Source organism: Symphalangus syndactylus, chromosome 8 (assembly GCF_028878055.3).
Source record: "Symphalangus syndactylus isolate Jambi chromosome 8, NHGRI_mSymSyn1-v2.1_pri, whole genome shotgun sequence".
In the NCBI taxonomy this organism is placed as follows: domain Eukaryota; kingdom Metazoa; phylum Chordata; class Mammalia; order Primates; family Hylobatidae; genus Symphalangus; species Symphalangus syndactylus.
This window is the reverse complement of record NC_072430.2, coordinates 62,352,067-62,368,902: the sequence shown is the minus strand read 5'-3', so window position 1 is coordinate 62,368,902 and position 16,836 is coordinate 62,352,067. Positions and strand designations below refer to the sequence as shown.

Sequence of the window (16,836 nt, the reverse complement as noted above, 5' to 3'; positions counted from 1 at the left end):
TGAAGACCCATTTTAATGAAATTTGAGGCAATGTCACAAGTCTACCTAACAGCCTGCAATCTTCTGCTTCTAAACAGCTATTTTTAAAAAGAAAACCAAAACTGAACATTTCTTTCTTTCTTTGTTTTTTAAAGAGACGTGAGTCTCACTATGTTGCCCAGGCTGGCCTCGAACTTCTGGGCTTAAGCAACCCTTCTGCCTCAACCTTCTGAGTGGCTGGGACTACAAGAGTGCACAGCCACCTGGCTAAAATTGGACATTTCTGATTTAGTATATCAACATCTGTGACAAAAATATTAGTTTCAATAGTGGTAATTCCTTCAAATTTCAAAAGTAAGTTTTCTGTATAACCAAATGATAGTATGAAAAATTAAATTATCAATCTTCTTTGTTGTTGTTTTAAGAGACAGGGTCTTGCTTTGTCGCCCAGGCTGGAGTGCAGTGGTATAATCAGCTCACTGCCACCTCAAATTCTTGGGCTCAAGCAATCCTCCCGCCTCAGACTCCCAAGTAGCTGGGACTACAGGCACGTGCCACCACACACACCTGGCTGATTTTAAAACTCTTGGTAGAGATGCGGTCTCCCTACATTGCCCAGGCTGGTTCCAATCTCCTGGGCTGAAGCTATCTGACCACATTGGCCTTCCAAAGTGTTAGGCTTGGCCAGGTACGGTGGCTCACACCTGTAATCCCAGCACTTTGGGAAGCTGAGATGGGCAAACTGCTTGAGGCCAAGAGTTTGAGACCAGCCTGGCCAACGTGGCAAAACTCCATCACTACCAAAAAATAACAAAATTAGCGGGCATGGTGGCACACACCTGTAATCCCAGCTACTCAGGAGGGTGAGGCATAAGAATCGCTTGAACCCAGGAGGTGGAGGTTGCAGTGAGCTGAGATTGCACCAGTGCACTCCAGCCTTGGTGACAGAGCAAGACTGTCTCAAAAAAAAGTGTTAGGCGGGCCAGGCGTGGTGGCTCACACCTGTAATCCCTGTGCTTTGGGAGGCCAAGGCAGGTGGATCACCTGAGGTCAGGAGTTCAAGACCAGCCTGATCAACATGGAGAAACCTCATCTCTACTAAAAATACAAAATTAGTCAGGCATAGTGGCGCATGCCTGTAATCCCAGCTACTCAGGAGGCTGAGGCAGGAGAATCACTTGAACCCAGAGGCAGAGGTTGCAGTGAGCCAAGATTGCGTCATTGCATTGAAGTCTGGGCAACAAGAGCAAAAAGAAAAAAAAAAAGTGTTAGGCTGAAAAAAAGGCATGAGCCACTATGCCTGGCCTATCAATTTTCTTAAATAAAATTTTCACTGTTTAAGAACTAAATTAAATTCAGAACAAAACAGGAAATGTGAAAACCACAGCCACTCCCTCAAATTAAACTGGTTAACATAAAGTTATTAAGAAAATAAGGTATACTATATTTTATTATTATTTTTCTCCCTGGACTGCTCAGAATGAGAAAAATGAGATATATTATGGTAAAAATGAAATTGTGACTATTCTTTTCTTTTTGTTTTTTTCTGAGATGGAGTCTCACTCTGTTGCCCAGGCTGGAGTGCAGTGGCGCAATCTTGGCTCACTGCAGCCTCCGTCTCCTGGGTTCAAGCAATTCTCCTGCCTCAGCCTCCCGAGTAGCTGGGATTACAGGCACGAGCCACCATACCTGGCAAACTTTTGTATTTTTAATAGAGATCGGGTTTCACCATATTGGCCAGGCTGGTCTCGAACTCTTAACCTCAAGTGATCCGCCCACCTCAGCCTCCCAAAGTGCTGGGATTACAGGCATGAGCCACTGTGCCAGGCCAAAATTGTGACTTTTCAAATTTAACGGAGATATTAAAAATAAGTCCAGGAGTGGTGGCTCACACCTGTAATCCCAGCACTTTGGGAGGCCAAGGTGGGCAGACCACCTGAGATCAGGAGTTCGAGACCAGCCTGACCAACAAGGAGAAACCTTGTCTCTACTAAAGATACAAAATTAAGCGGTTCCAAGATGGCTGAATAGGAACAGCTTCAGTCTACAGCTCCTAGCATGAGCGATGCAGAAGAAGGGTGATTTCTGCATTTCCAACTGAGGTACCGGGTTCATCTCACTGGGGCTTGTCGGACAGTGGGTGCAGGACAGTGAGTGTGGCACACCGAGTGTGAGCCGAAGCAGGGCTAGGCATCGCCTCACCCGGGAAGCGCAAGGGGTCAGGGAATTCCCTTTCCCAGCCAAGCAAAGCTGCAACAGATGGCACCTGGAAAATCGGGTCACTCCCACCCTAATACTGTGCTTTTCCAATGGTCTTAGCAAATGGCACACCAGCAGATTATATCCCACTCCTGGCTCGGAGGGTCCCACACCCACGGAGCCTCACTCATTGCTAGCACAGCAGTCTGAGATTGAACTACAAGGCGGCAGCCTCGGCCAGGAAGCTCGAACTGGGTGGAGCCCACTGCAGCTCAAGGAGGCCTGCCTGATTCTGTAGACTCCACCTCTGGGGGCAGGGCATAGCTGAACAAAGGCAGCAGAAACCTCCGCAGGCTTAAATGTCCCTGTCTGACAGCTTTGAAGAGAGTAGTGGTTCTCCCAGCACAGAGTTTGAGACCTGAGAATGGACAGACTGCCTCCTCAGGTGGGTCCCTGACCCCCAAGTAGCCTAACTGGGAGGCACCCCCCAGTAGAGGCAGACTGACACCTCACATGGCCGGGTACCCCTCCGAGACGAGGCTTCCAGAGGAATGACCAGGCAGCAACATTTGCTGTTCAGCAATTTTCGCTGTTCTGCAGCCTCTGCTGCTGATACCCAGGCAAACAGGGTCTGGAGTGGACCTCCAGCAAACTCCAACAGACTTGCACCTGAGGGTCCTGACTGTTAAAAGGAAAACTAACAAACAGAAAGGACATCCACACCAAAACCCCACCTGTATGTCACCATCATCAAAGACCAAAGATAGATAAAACCACAAAGACTGGGGAAAAAACAGAGCAGAAAAGCTGAAAATTCTAAAAATCAGGGCATCTCTCCCCCTCCAAAGGAACACAGCTCCTCACCAGCAATGGAACAAAGCTGGACGGAGAATGAGTTTGACGAGTTGAGAAGAAGGCTTCAGACAATCAAACCTCTCCGAGCTAAAAGAGGAAGTTCGAATGCATCACAAAGAAGCTAAAAACCTTGAAAAAAGATTACACGAATGGCTAACTAGAATAACCAACGCAGAGAAGTCCTCAAAAGACCGGATGGAGCTGAAAACCATGGCACGAGAACTACGTGATGAATGCACAAGCTTCAGTAGCTGATTCGATCAACTGGAAGAAAGGGTATCAGTGATCAAAGATCAAATGAATGAAATGAAGCGAGAAGAGAAGTTTAGAGAAAAAAGAGTAAAAAAAACCGAACAAAGCCTCCAAGAAATATGGGACTATGTGAAAAGACCAAATCTACATTTGTTTGGTGTACCTGAAAGTGATGGGGAGAATGGAACCAAGTTGGAAACACTCTGTAGGATACCATCCAGGAAAACTTCCCCAACCTAGCAAGGCAGGCCAACATTCAAATTCAGGAACTACAGAGAACGCCACAAAGATACTCCTCAAGAATAACAACTCCAAGACACATAATTGTCAGATTCACCAAAGTTGAAATGAAGGAAAAAATGTTCAGAGAGAAAGGTCGGGTTACCCACAAAGGGAAGCCCATCGGACTAACAACGGATCTCTCAGCAGAAACTCTACAAGCCAGAAGAGAGTGTGGGCCAATATTCAACATTCTTAAAGAAAAGAATTTTCAACCCAGAATTTCATATCCAGCCAAACTAAGCTTCATAAGTGAAGGAGAGATAAAATCCTTTACAGACAAGCAAATGATGAGAGATTTTGTCACCACCATGCCTGCCCTACAAGAGCTCCTGAAGGAAGCACTAAACATGGAAAGGAACAACCTGTACCAGCCACTGCAAAAACATGCCAAATTGTAAAGACTGTCGAGGCAAGGAAGAAACTGCATCAACTAATGAGCAAAGTAACCAGCTAACATCATAATGACAGGATCAAATTCACAAATAACAATATTAACCTTAAATGTAAATGGGCTAAATGTTCCAATTAAAAGACACAGACTGGCAAACTGGATAAAGAGTCAAGACCCATCAGTGTGCTGTATTCTCACATGCAGAGCCACACATAGGCTCAAAATAAAGGGATGGAGGAAGATCTACCAAGCAAATGGAAAACAAAAAAAGGCAGGGGTTGCAATCCTAGTCTCTGATAAAACAGACTTTAAACCAACAAAGATCAAAAGAGACAAAGAAGGCCATTACATAATGGTAAAGGGATCAATTCAATTCCACAAGAAGAGCTAACTATGCTAAATATATATGCACCCAATACAGGAGCACCCAGATTCATAAAGCAAGTCCTTAGAGACCTACAAAGAGACTTAGACTCCCACACAATAATAATGGGAGACTTTAACACCCCACTGTCAACATTAGACAGATCAACGAGACAAAGTTAACAAGGATATCCAGGAACTGAACTCAGCTCTGCACCAAGCAGACCTAATAGACATCTACAGAACTCTCTACCCCAAATCAACAGAATATACATTCTTCTCAGCACCACATCGCACTCATTCCAAAACTGACCGCATAGTTGGAAGTAAAGCACTCCTCAGCAAATGTAAAAGAACAGAAATTATAACAAACTGTCTCTCAGACCACAGTGCAATCAAACTAGAACTCAGGATTAGGAAACTCACCCAAAACTGCTCAACCACATGGAAACTGAACAACCTGCTCCTGAATGACTACTGGGTACATAACGAAATGAAGGCAGAAATAAAGATGTTCTTTGAAACCAGTGAGAACAAAGACACAACATACCAGAATCTCTGGGACACATTTAAAGCAGTGTGTAGAGGGAGATTTATAGCACTAAATGCCCACAAGAGAAAGCAGGAAAGATCTAAAATTGACACCCTAACATCACAATTAAAAGAACTAGAGAAGCAAAAGCAAACACATTCAAAAGCTGGCAGAAGGCAAGAAATATCTAAGATCAGAGCAGAACTGAAGGAGATAGAGACACAAAAAACCCTTCAAAAAATCAATGAATCTAGAAGCTGGTTTTTTGAAAAGATGAACAAAATTGATAGACCGCTAGCAAGACTAATAAAGAAGAAAAGAGAGAAGAATCAAATAGATGCAATAAAAAATGATAAAGGGGATATCACCACTGATCGCACAGAAATACAAACTACCATCAGAGAATACTATAAACACCTCTACGCAAATAAACTAGAAAATCTAGAAGAAATGGATAAATTCCTCGACACATACACCATCCCAAGACTAAATGAGGAAGAAGTTGAATCTCTGAATAGACCAATAACAGGCTCTGAAATTGAGCCAATAATTAATAGCCTACCAACCAAAAAAAGTCCAGGACCAGATGGATTCACAGCCGAATTCTACCAGAGGTACAAGGAGGAGCTGGTACCATTCCTTCTGAAATTATTCCAATCAATATAAAAAGAGGGAATCCTCCCTAACTCATTTTATGAGGCCAGCATCATCCTGATACCAAAGCCTGACAGAGACACAACAAAAAAAGAGAAATTTAGACCAATGTCCCTGATGAACATCGATGCAAAAATCCTCAATAAAATACTGGCAAACCGAATCCAGCAGCACTTCACAAAGCTTATCCACCATGATCAAGTGGGCTTCATCCCTGGGATGCAAGGCTAGTTCAACATACGCAAATCAATAAACGTAATCCAGCATATAAACAGAACCAAAGACTAAAACCACATGATTATCTCAATAGATGCAGAAAAGGCCTCTGAAAAAATTCAACAATGCTTCATGCTAAAAACTCTCAATAAATTAGGTATTGATGGGATGTATCTCAAAATAATAAGAGCTATCTATGACAAACCCACAGCCAATATCATACTGAATGGGCAAAAACTGGAAGCATTCCCTTTGAAAACTGGCACAAGACAGAGATGCCCTCTCTCACCACTCCTATTCAACATAGTGCTGGAAGTTCTGGCCAGGGCACTCAGGCAGGAGAAGGAAATAAAGGGTATTCAATTAGGAAAAGAGGAAGTCAAATTGTACCTGTTTGCAGATGACATGATTGTATATTTAGAAAACCCCATTGTCTCAGCCCAAAATCTCCTTAAGCTGATAGGGAACTTCAGCAAAGTCTCAGGATACAAAATCAATGTGCAAAAAATCGCAAGCATTCTTATACACCAATAACAGACAAACAGAGAGCCAAATCATGAGTGAACTCCTATTCACAATTGCTTCAAAGAGTATAAAATACCTAGGAATCCAACTTACAAGGGATGTAAAGGACCTCTTCAACGAGAACTACAAACCACTGCTCAACGAAATAAAAGAGGACACAAACAAATGGAAGAACATTCCATGCTCATGGATAGGAAGAATCCATATCGTGAAAATGGCCATACTGTCCAAGGTAATTTATAGATTCAATGGCATCCCCATCAAGCTACCAGTGACTTTCTTCACAGAATTGGAAAAAACTACTTTAAAGTTCATATGGAACCAAAAAAGAGCCCGCATTGCCAAGTCACTCATAAGCCAAAGGAACAAAGCTGGAGGCATCACGCTACCTGACTTCAAACTATACAAAACAGCATGGTACTGGTACCAAAACAGAGATACAGACCAATGGAACAGAACAGAGCCCTCAGAAACAATATCACACATCTACAACCATCTGATTTTTGACAAACCTGACAAAAACAAGAAATGGGGAAAGGATTCCCTATTTAATAAATGGTGCTGGGAAAACTGGCTAGCCATATGTAGAAAGCTGAAACTGGATCCCTTCCTTACACCTTATACAAAAATTAATTCAAGATGGATTAAAGACTTAAATGTTAGACCTAAAACCATAAAAACCCTAGAAGAAAACCCAGGCAATACCATTCAGGATATAGGCATGGGCAAGGACTTCATGTCTAAAACACCAAAAGCAATGGCAACAAAAGCCAAAATTGACAAATGAGATCTAATTAAACTAAAGAGCTTCTGCACAGCAAAAGAAACTACCATCAGAGTGAACAGGCAACCTACAGAATGGGAAAAAAATTTTGCAATCTACCCATCTGACGAAGGGCTAATATCCAGAATCTACAAAGAACTCAAACAAATTTACAAGAAAAAAACAAACCCCATCAAAAAGTGGGCAAAGGATATGAACAGACACTTCTCAAAAAAAGACATTTATGCAGCCAACAGACACATGAAAAAATGCTCATCATCACTGGCCATCAGAGAAACGCAAATCAAAACCACAATGAGACTCCATCTCACACCAGTTAGAATGGCGATCATTAAAAAGTCAGGAAACAACAGGTGCTGGAGAGGATGTGGAGAAATAGGAACACTTTTACACTGTTGGTGGGACTGTAAACTAGTTCAACCATTGTGGAAGACAGTGTGGCAATTCCTCAAGGATCTAGAACTAGAAATACCATTTGACCCAGCCATCCCATTACTGGGTATATACCCAAAGGATTATAAATCATGCTGCTACAAAAACACATGTACACGTATGTTTATTGTGGCACTATTCACAATAGCAAAGACTTGGAACCAACCCAAATGTTCATCAATGTTAGACTGGATTAAGAAAATGTGGCACATATACACCATGGAATACTATACAGCCACAAAAAAGGATAAGTTCATGTCCTTTGTAGGGACATGGATGAAACTGGAAACCATCATTCTCAGCAAACTATCGCAAGGACAAAAAAACCAAACACAGCATGTTCTCACTCATAGGTGGGAATTGAACAATGAGTACACTTGGACACAGGAAGGGGAACATCACACACTTGGGCCTGTTGTGGGGTGGGGGGAGAGGGGAGGGATAGCATTAGGAGATATACCTAATGTAAATGACGAGCGCAGCACACCAACATGGCACATGTGTACATATGTAACAAACCTGCATGTTGTGCACATGTACCCTAGAGCTTAAAGTATTTAAAAAAAAAAAAGATACAAAATTAGCCAGGCGTGGTGGCGCATGCCTACAATCCCAGCTACTCAGGAGGCTGAGGCAGGAGAATCGCTTGAACCTGGGAGGTGGAGGTTGCAGTGAGCCAAGATCGTGCCATATAAAATTATTCACTGCAGTACGGTTTCTACTAGCAAAAGACCAGTAACCATCTTTTGTCCACAAGTAGAGAACTACATGAACTATGACATGTCTATTCAATGGATACACAAAGATTAAAGCTCTTATTTTTTTCTTTTTTTTTTTTTTGAGATGGAGTCTCGCTCTGTCACCCAGGCTGGACTGCAGTGGCGCGATCTTGGCTCACTGCAAACTCCGCCTCCTCGGTTCACGCCATTCTTCTGCCTCAGCCTCCCGAGTAGCTGGGACTACAGGCACCTGCCACCACGCCCGGCTATTTTTTTGTATTTTTAGTAGAGACAGGGTTTCACCGTGTTATACAGGATGGTCTCGATCTCCTGACCTTGTGATCCGCCCACCTCGGCCTCCCAAAGTGCTGGGATTACAGGTGTGAGCCACCAAGCCCGGCAAAGCTCTTATTTTTCTATCCATCCGTTTATGTACTTTTTCTGATAGCCTTGCTATAGTATAAAGAAGTTCTTTTTGTTGTTTTTTGTTTTTTGTTTTTTTTTTGAGACAGAGTTTCACTTTTGTTGCCCAGGCTGGAGTACAGCGGCGTGATCTCAGATCACTGCAACCTCTGCGTCCCGGGTTCAAGTGATTCTCCTGCCTCAGCCTTCCGGTTTGCTGGGATTACAGGCATGTGCCACCACGCCTAGCTAATTTTGTATTTTCAGTAGAGACAGGGTTTCTCCATGTTGGTCAGGCTGGTCTCGAACTCCCGTCCTCAGGTGATCTGCCTGCTTCGGCTTCCCAAAGTGCTGGGATTACAGGCGTGAGCCACCATGCCCAGCCAGTAAAAAGAAGTTCTTTATATAGTAATATAAGCTACAAAAGCTATTGTTAAGTTAAAAAAGTAAGGTACAGAATAATGTGTAAAACAAAAAATAGACATGTATTTGCACATAAATAGAATAATTTTGGAAAGTTCCACAAGAAACTTGTTGCAGTGATTGTTTTTGGAGACAGAAACTAGTTGGATGAAACTACTTATTATCACACTTCTTTTTGTATCTTTTGCTGTTTCTCCCCATTAAACTATTTAAAAACAAAAAATTAATTACAAAATATAATGTCCCAATAAAATATATCTACAATTTAAAAATATACAATTTATTAAAGCATATTTTAATAAATATTCTAAATAGACATTAATATTTGTGGCTTCCTTATAGTCACAAGTGTCCAGAATGCCCACTACCAATGCCAATGTATTATTTGTATTAAGGAGTAACAGCGTTGCATAATTTTGTATTGCTGCTACTGTATACTTTTTACTTGGTCACTGCATGCTAAATTTCTCTATGTACTGACCTTTGGTTTTCAGTGTTTTGAGGAGGACATATAGCTGGGGTTTCAGATAATACATTTTTAAGATTTTCTTCTTTCACTTCCTCAGTTTTATTAGTTTGAGAATTTCTTTTCTGGAAATAGGATGCTGCAGATGCCTATAAAAACAAACATAAATGCTGCAAATAACATCTACTATAATTTTATATGTTTTATAAGCAAGTTCTGAAAAATGTGAAGAAACATCTATAATTATTGAGAATTCTTATACTAACACGTGAAATCTGGAGTTCTCAGCTGTAAATAAATAGGCAAACACATGCAAAACCAAAAAACTACACTTCAGATTCCATGTTTTTGTGTTTTTGTTGTTGTTGTTTTTTGAGACGGAGTCTCACTCTGTTGCCCAGGCTGGAGTGCAGTGGCGCGATCTCAGCTCACTGCAACCTCCACCCTCCGAGTTCAAGTGGTTCTCCTGCCTCAGCCTCCCGAGTAGCTGGGATTACAGGCACCTGCCACCATGCCTGGCCTAAATTCCATGTTTTCTAAATGAATACAATTATATGAAATAGAAAAGATAAGCAATAGATCTATTTTACCGATGACAAATCCGGGATCAAATACTTATCAGAGTGGAAAAATCAGGACTCGGAACAAGGAAAAATTAGGGCCATGTACAATATCAGCCACTATTAAATAAGAATATACATCAGAACTATCTGGGTGATTTTAATAAAAATACAGATAAATGTCTGAGCTTCTGGGGTCTGAGTATATATATTTTTAAAAAGTGATCTGTAAAAACAAGGAGAGGGGCAGGATAGGCTGGGTGCAGTGGCTCATGCCTGTAATACCAGCACTTTGGGAGGCTGAGGTAGGTGGATCACTTGAGGCTGGGAGTTTGAGACCAGCCTGGCCATCATGCTGAAACCCCATCTCTACTAAAAATACCAAAATTAGCTAGCGTGATGTCAGGCCCCTATAATCCCAGCTCCTTGGGAGGCTGAGGCATGAGAATTGCTTGAACCCAGGAGACAGAGGCTGCAGTGAGCTGAGATCCTGACATTGCACTCCATCCGGCCTGGGTGACAGAGTGAGCCTCTGTCTCAAAAGACAGGGGGAGCAGGATAGTGATCTTGGAAGTCAGAATCTGCTACAAAGTGTGTAACAACTCAGGAGGCAGAACAGGGAGTGATTCTGAAACAAAAACACAACTGTTTTGGGGTTTGTTTTTTTAAGATGGGGTATCTCTTATGTTTCCCAGACTGGACTCAAACTCCTGGGCTCAAGTGATCCTCCCACCTCAGCCTCCTGAGTATCTGGGACTACAGGTGTGTGCCACTGTGCCCAGCTGCAAAAACAGAATTGAACCCACTTCCCTAGCAAGACAATTGTAAACAATCAGAACCTCCTATCCTATATCTCAAACAGTGAACAAAACTGAAGACAAACAGATCCCATGCTGCTTACTGCAGATGAAGGTAGCTGAAACAGTACCTGCTTAGGCTTCGGCTTTGGAATCAGAGGCTTTATAATGGGAGACTTTTCATTATTTGTAGTTCGATTAAGTGCAGTGGATTTCTTGGATGATTTGCCCATATTGTCTAAAATATTAGTTGAACGTGCTGAATTCATTGACATTGCTGGTTCTTTGGAACTGGCCGATACCTAAAGAGCAAACTAGTGTTAGCACTTTATGTTTAAAGAAGAAAAATAAAATCCCAAGAGATTTATTTTTTCTTGAAATTTCTGTTAAGTTTGTATTGCCATCTCATCTTCAGAACTAAATACATTTGGTACAATCCAAATTAAGAATGATACATATATTCCCAAATACCACATCCCCAAGAAAGACAGAGGTATCTTTCAAAACCGTAGGTACTTAGAAGGTAAGTAGAAAAGACAACTCTCAGCCCAAGTGCTGCTTTCTTCTGTTTCCACACAGATCAGTCTTTCATGCCTCCAAGTCTGGGGAGAGTCATCTCATCATTTGGAAATATTTCTTTGTATACAAATGTATTTAAATAATATAAAACATCACTTGGAAGAGTTTACCTTAAAGGGATTTACTCGTCCTTGGCTGCTGAAGGTAACTGCACCTTTCATAAAAAAGAAAACCTTGATTAATAATGGTAGAAAATAGATTACTTCTGACATCTATAACACTAGATAGAATATTTTAATCCCCATTAAATGAAAACAAATGTATTTTGCAACTTTTCAAAACTATTAACAACAGATATCCTCTTTCCTACTTCTAAGCCAAAATAAAAGCTATTAAATGTGAACTATCCCAACGTGCCACTGTGAAACATATTCAGTATGTACAAATCTTTTTTTTTTTTTTTTTTGAGATGGAGTCTCACTCTGTAGCCCAGGCTGGAGTGCAGTGGCGCGATTTTGGCTCACTGCAAGCTTCGCCTCCCGGGTTCACGCCATTCTCCTGCCTCAGCCTCCCGAGTAGCTAGGACTACAGGCGCCCGCCACCGCGCCTGGCTAATTTTTTGTATTTTTAGTAGAGACGGGGTTTCACCGTGTTAGCCAGAATGGTGTTAGCCAGGATGGTCTCGATCTCCTGACCTCGTGATCCGTCCGCCTTGGCCTCCCAAAGTGCTGGGATTACAGGCGTGAGCCACCGCGCCCAGCCCATATACAGATCTTTATCTTCTGTTACTGCAGAAGAGTGGCGGCTCGTCTGATCTAAGGTTAGTAATCCCTTTACTTGTGTTCTGCATCCCATGCCCTCCTGCTTTGTCAGAAAACCTGACCTATCAAGTTTCTTGACATCCTACATCTTTGACTTCTCCCTATTTATTGACCCCTAAAGTTTCCCAACTTAAAAAGAAACAAAAAACAAACCTTCTCTACCCCACATTCCTTCCAGTCACCATTTTCTCTCGCCTCCTCCATCCAGCCATTTTTTTTTTTTTTTTTTTTTTTTGAGACAGAGTCTTGCTCTTGTTGCCCAAGCTGGAGGGCAATGGTGTGATCTCGGCTCACTGCAAAGTCCACCTCCCAGGTTCAGGCGATTCTACTGTCTCAGCCTCCTGAGTTGCTGGGATTACAGGCGCCTGCTACCACGCCCGGCTAATTTTTGTATTTTAGTAGAGACAGGGTTTCACCATGCTGGCCAGGCTGGTCTTGAACTCCTGACCTCAGGTGATCCGTCTGCCTTGGCCTCCCACAGTGCTAGGATTACAAGCGTAAGCCACCGCGCCCAGTCATCCAGCCAAATTTTTCCAAGAGCTGTTGACACTATTATCATTTCCTCACCACCCATACATTCCTCCATACAATATAGCACTTCCAACTCTACTACCCTACAGAATCTCCTCTTGCTAAGGCCCTCAATGATCTCTACATGGTCAAATCTGGTGGATACCTTTCAGTCACCTTGTTTGCTCTATCAATGTCATCCCACGTAGCTGACTGTTCCTTTCTTCTTGATACTTTGTCCTCTCTTGACTTCTGAGATATTGCATTCCCTGACTTAGTTCCTTCCTCTCTGGACCTGTGGACTCATTGTGTTCCAATAGTTGGTTCCTCCTCTTCCTCTACCTGATGCTCAAATGTTGGAGATTCCCTAGGCCTAAGCTCATTTTTCTTCTTGCTTTACATTCTCCCCCAATGCTTGCTTACCCATGCCCATGGTTTAAATTGCTATACTTATGCCAATGATTTTCACTTTGTATCTCTTGATAAGAATACTTCTCTGAGTTCCTGATTCAAGTATCTGTCTTCACGACATTCTACTTACCTTACAGTAATTCATCACCTTCCTCTCTAAATGTGCTTTTCTCTAGTGTTTCCTGACTTAGGAAATGGCACCATCATTCACTCAAGTACTCAAGCCAGTGTTAACAAACTAATCTCTAATTAAGAGCTTTCCTGGCATGGTGGCTCAAGCCTGTAATTCCAGCACTTTGGGAGGCTGAGGAGGGAAGACTGCTTGAGCCCAGTTTAAGACTAGCATGGGTAACATACGGAGACCTTGTCTCTACAAAAACAAAAAACAACAAAAAACCCAAACCAAAACAAAACTAGTCAGACATGGTGACACATGCCTGTGGTCCCAGCTACTTGGGAGGCTGAGGTGGAAAGATCGCTTGGGTCTGGGAGGTTGATGCTGCAGTGAGCCATAATCACGCCACTGCACTCTAACCTGAGTGATAGAGTCAGACCCTGGGGAAAAAAAAAAAAAAAAAAAGAGGAAGGGAGGGAGGGAGGGATGGAGGGAGGCAGGCAGGAAGGAAGGAAAGAAAGAACTTTCCAGCTGAGCATGGCCACTTGTGCCTGTAATCCCAGAACTTTGGGAGGCTAAGGCAGGAGGGTCACTTAAGCCCAGGAGTTCCAGACCAGCCTCGGCAACAAAGCGAGCCCCTCTCTCTACAAAAAGTACACACAAAAAATTAACCAGGCATGGTGGTGCACAACTGTAGTCATAGCTACTCAGTAGGGTGAGGCAGGAGGATCACTTGAGCATACGAGTTCAAGGCTGTAGTGAGCTAGGACTGCATCACTGCACTCCAACTCTACTCCAGTCTGAGTGACAAAGCAAGATACCCTGTATCCGCGCCCTGCCCCCCCAAAAAAACAAACAAAAAAACCTTTCCATCTAGCCAATAAAAATTGTTTTATTTATTTTGTTTCTGAAAATACTTTATAAAAGTTTCCCCTTTTGTCTCTCCTGGCAGAGTGCCAGCCCCTTGCGGTTTGGTGCCTCCCTGATTCATGAATCACTGAATGTTCAAATAAATCCTTCAAGATTTAAATGTGCTTAAGTTTTTCTTCTATTACAAGAAACTGAGAATCATTCTTTACACCCTGAACTCCTACACTCTCTTCATCATCTTCAGAAATAGCTCTCCAACTCTGCCCATTCTTTCTAACATCACCATCACCACCCTAGCTCAGGCCCTTATTCGATCTCACTTGGACTGCCTCTGTAGTTTGTTTGTTTATTTATTTATTTGAGATGGAGTCTCGCTCTGTAGCCCAGGCTGGAGTGCAGTGGTATGATCTTGCCTCACTGCAAGCTCCGCCTCCCGGATTCACGCCATTCTCCTGCCTCAGCCTCCCGAGTAGCTGGGATTACAGGCGCCCGCCACCATGCCCGGCTAATTTTTTTGTATTTTTAGTAGAGACGGGGTTTCACTGTGTTCTCCAGGATGGTCTCAATCTCCTGACCTCATGATCCACCCTCCTCGGCCTCCCAAAGTGCTGGGATTACAGGCGTGAGCCACCGTGCCCGGCCTGTAGTCTCTTTATTTTTTAATTTTTATTTACTTCTTCTTATTATTATTATTATTTTAGATGAAGTCTCACTCTGTCACCTAGGCTGGAGTGCAGTGGCATGATCTCCACTTACTGCAACCCCCACCTCCTGGATTCAAGCAATTCTCCTGCCTCAGCCTCCCGAGTAGCTGGGATTACAGGCGTGAGCCACCATGCCCGGCTAATTTTTTTTTTTGTATTTTTAGTGGAGATGTGGTTTCACCATTTTGGCCAGGCTGGTGTTGAACTCCTGACCTCAAGTGCTTCACCTGCCTCGGCCTCCCAAAGTGCTGGGATTACAGGCGTGAGCCACCACGCCTGGCCTATTTACTTATTTTTTGATACAGGGTCTTGCTCTGTCACCCAGGCTGGAGTGCAGTGGTGCAACATAGCCTACTGCACCCTCGAACTCCTGGGCTCAAGATATCCTCCTGCCCCAGCCTCCCAAATACCTGGGACTACAGGTGTGCACTACCATGCCTGGCTAATATTTTTATTATTTACTTTTTGTAGAGATAGGGTTTCGTTGTTCCCAAGGCTGGTCTCAAACGTCTGGTCTCAAGTGATCCTTCCCACCTTGGCCTCTCAAAATGCTGAGGTTACAGACGTGAGCCATCATACCTGGCCAGTAGTGTATTAGCTGTTCTTCTTCAGCATATTGTGCCATGCTATACCTCTGCTTAAAACCTACAACTGCCTCTCAGTGACCTTAGAAGAAAGAGCAAAATCCTGACCCGGTGTGGTGGCTCACACCTGCAGGTCCAACACTTTGGGATGTGGAGGTGCGCAAATTGCTTGAGTTTGAGACCAGCCTGGACAACAGAGTGACACCCCATCTCTATTAAGAAAAAAAAAAAAAGACCAAAATCCTTAATATGACCTACACAGATCTGCATGACTTGGCTCCTGCCCATCACTCTGAAACCCTTTAGCACCACTTTCTCTTTGCTCTCTGAGCTTTTCACACCACCTTTTGCAGCCTTCACTTCACACATACTGTTCCTTAAGCCTAAATGCTTCTCTTCTGCTCCTGTTCCCATGCACCTTTGCCTTGCTGACTGTTATTCATCCTTCAGGTCTCTGCTGTAAACACTCCATGAGGCCTGCCTTGAAGTCCCTACCCATCCTCCACCACTGACTAGATGACAGCTATGTGTCATATGCTCTTTTCATATTCTACATGTTTTTTAAGTTAACTTTTTAAAATCAAAGTAACATATGTCCACGGTTTAAAAAGTCAAATGGTACTATAAGGTTTATGCTCCCTACCAAAAAAGGGCCAGCAGTGCCCTACTCCAACCTTCGCTATGCCCCAGGCCCACTCCCTGAACACAACTATTTTCAACTCCTTTTTTTTCTTTTTTTTTTTTTTTTTTTGAGATGGAGTCTCACTCCATTGCCCAGGCTGGAGTGCAATGGCACAATCTCGGCTCACTGCAACCTCCACCTCCTGAGTTCAAGTGTTTCTCCTGCTTCAGCCTCCCGAGTAGCTGGGATTACAGGCATGTACCACCAGGCTCAGCTAATTTTTGTATTTTTAGTAGAGATGGGGTTTCACCATGTTGGCCAGGCTAGTCTAGAACTCCTGACCTCATTATCCGCCCGCTCTGGCCTCCCAAAGTGCTGGGATTACAGGCGTGAGCCACTGTGCCCAGCCTTCAATTCCTTTTAACTGTTTCTCCAGTATCCTGCATGCTTCCTCAGTGATACCCAGATCTGTCTTCAACATCTGTCTTCTCAGCTGGGCTAAAATAGCATTAAAACAGAGATCAACCATGCATGTCTGTTTGACTTCTGTATCCACCATTAAGTAAAATGCCTGATACACAATAGGCATTTTATAAACATTTGTTAAATGACCATAGCTTCACAAACAGCATCTGAGATTAAAAAAACAAAAACATAAACACACACACACAAAAAATGGCCTTAAGAGTTAAGGTGTATTTGTGTAGATGTGTCACTTTGCAGACGACTTGCAAAATTTCCTTGATATTACAAATTTATAAGTATTTCTCACCTGACTTAGCTGAAACATCAGAGGAATTTGTACTTTTGGAAAACGAGTTCTGTCCTACAGATTAAAATAAAGCAATA

General features: G+C 42.9%; 1 protein-coding gene across 3 annotated transcripts in view; it reads right to left on the bottom strand.

Moving 5' to 3' along the window:
* The window catches only part of WDHD1 (WD repeat and HMG-box DNA binding protein 1), an 89,765-nt gene that overhangs the window by 5,805 nt on the left and 67,124 nt on the right, over positions 1–16,836 (bottom strand). For 2 of the 3 annotated variants that reach the window (XM_055289308.2, XM_063645566.1), the window contains exons 21-24: positions 16,760–16,813; positions 11,521–11,564; positions 10,963–11,133; positions 9,490–9,623 (exon numbers count right to left, since the gene is read on the bottom strand). In XM_055289308.2, coding sequence (XP_055145283.1) covers positions 9,490–9,623; positions 10,963–11,133; positions 11,521–11,564; positions 16,760–16,813 — 403 coding nt within the window. The remainder of the gene's footprint in view (positions 1–9,489; positions 9,624–10,962; positions 11,134–11,520; positions 11,565–16,759; positions 16,814–16,836) is intronic. The other variant, XM_055289309.2, reaches the window with a different exon arrangement.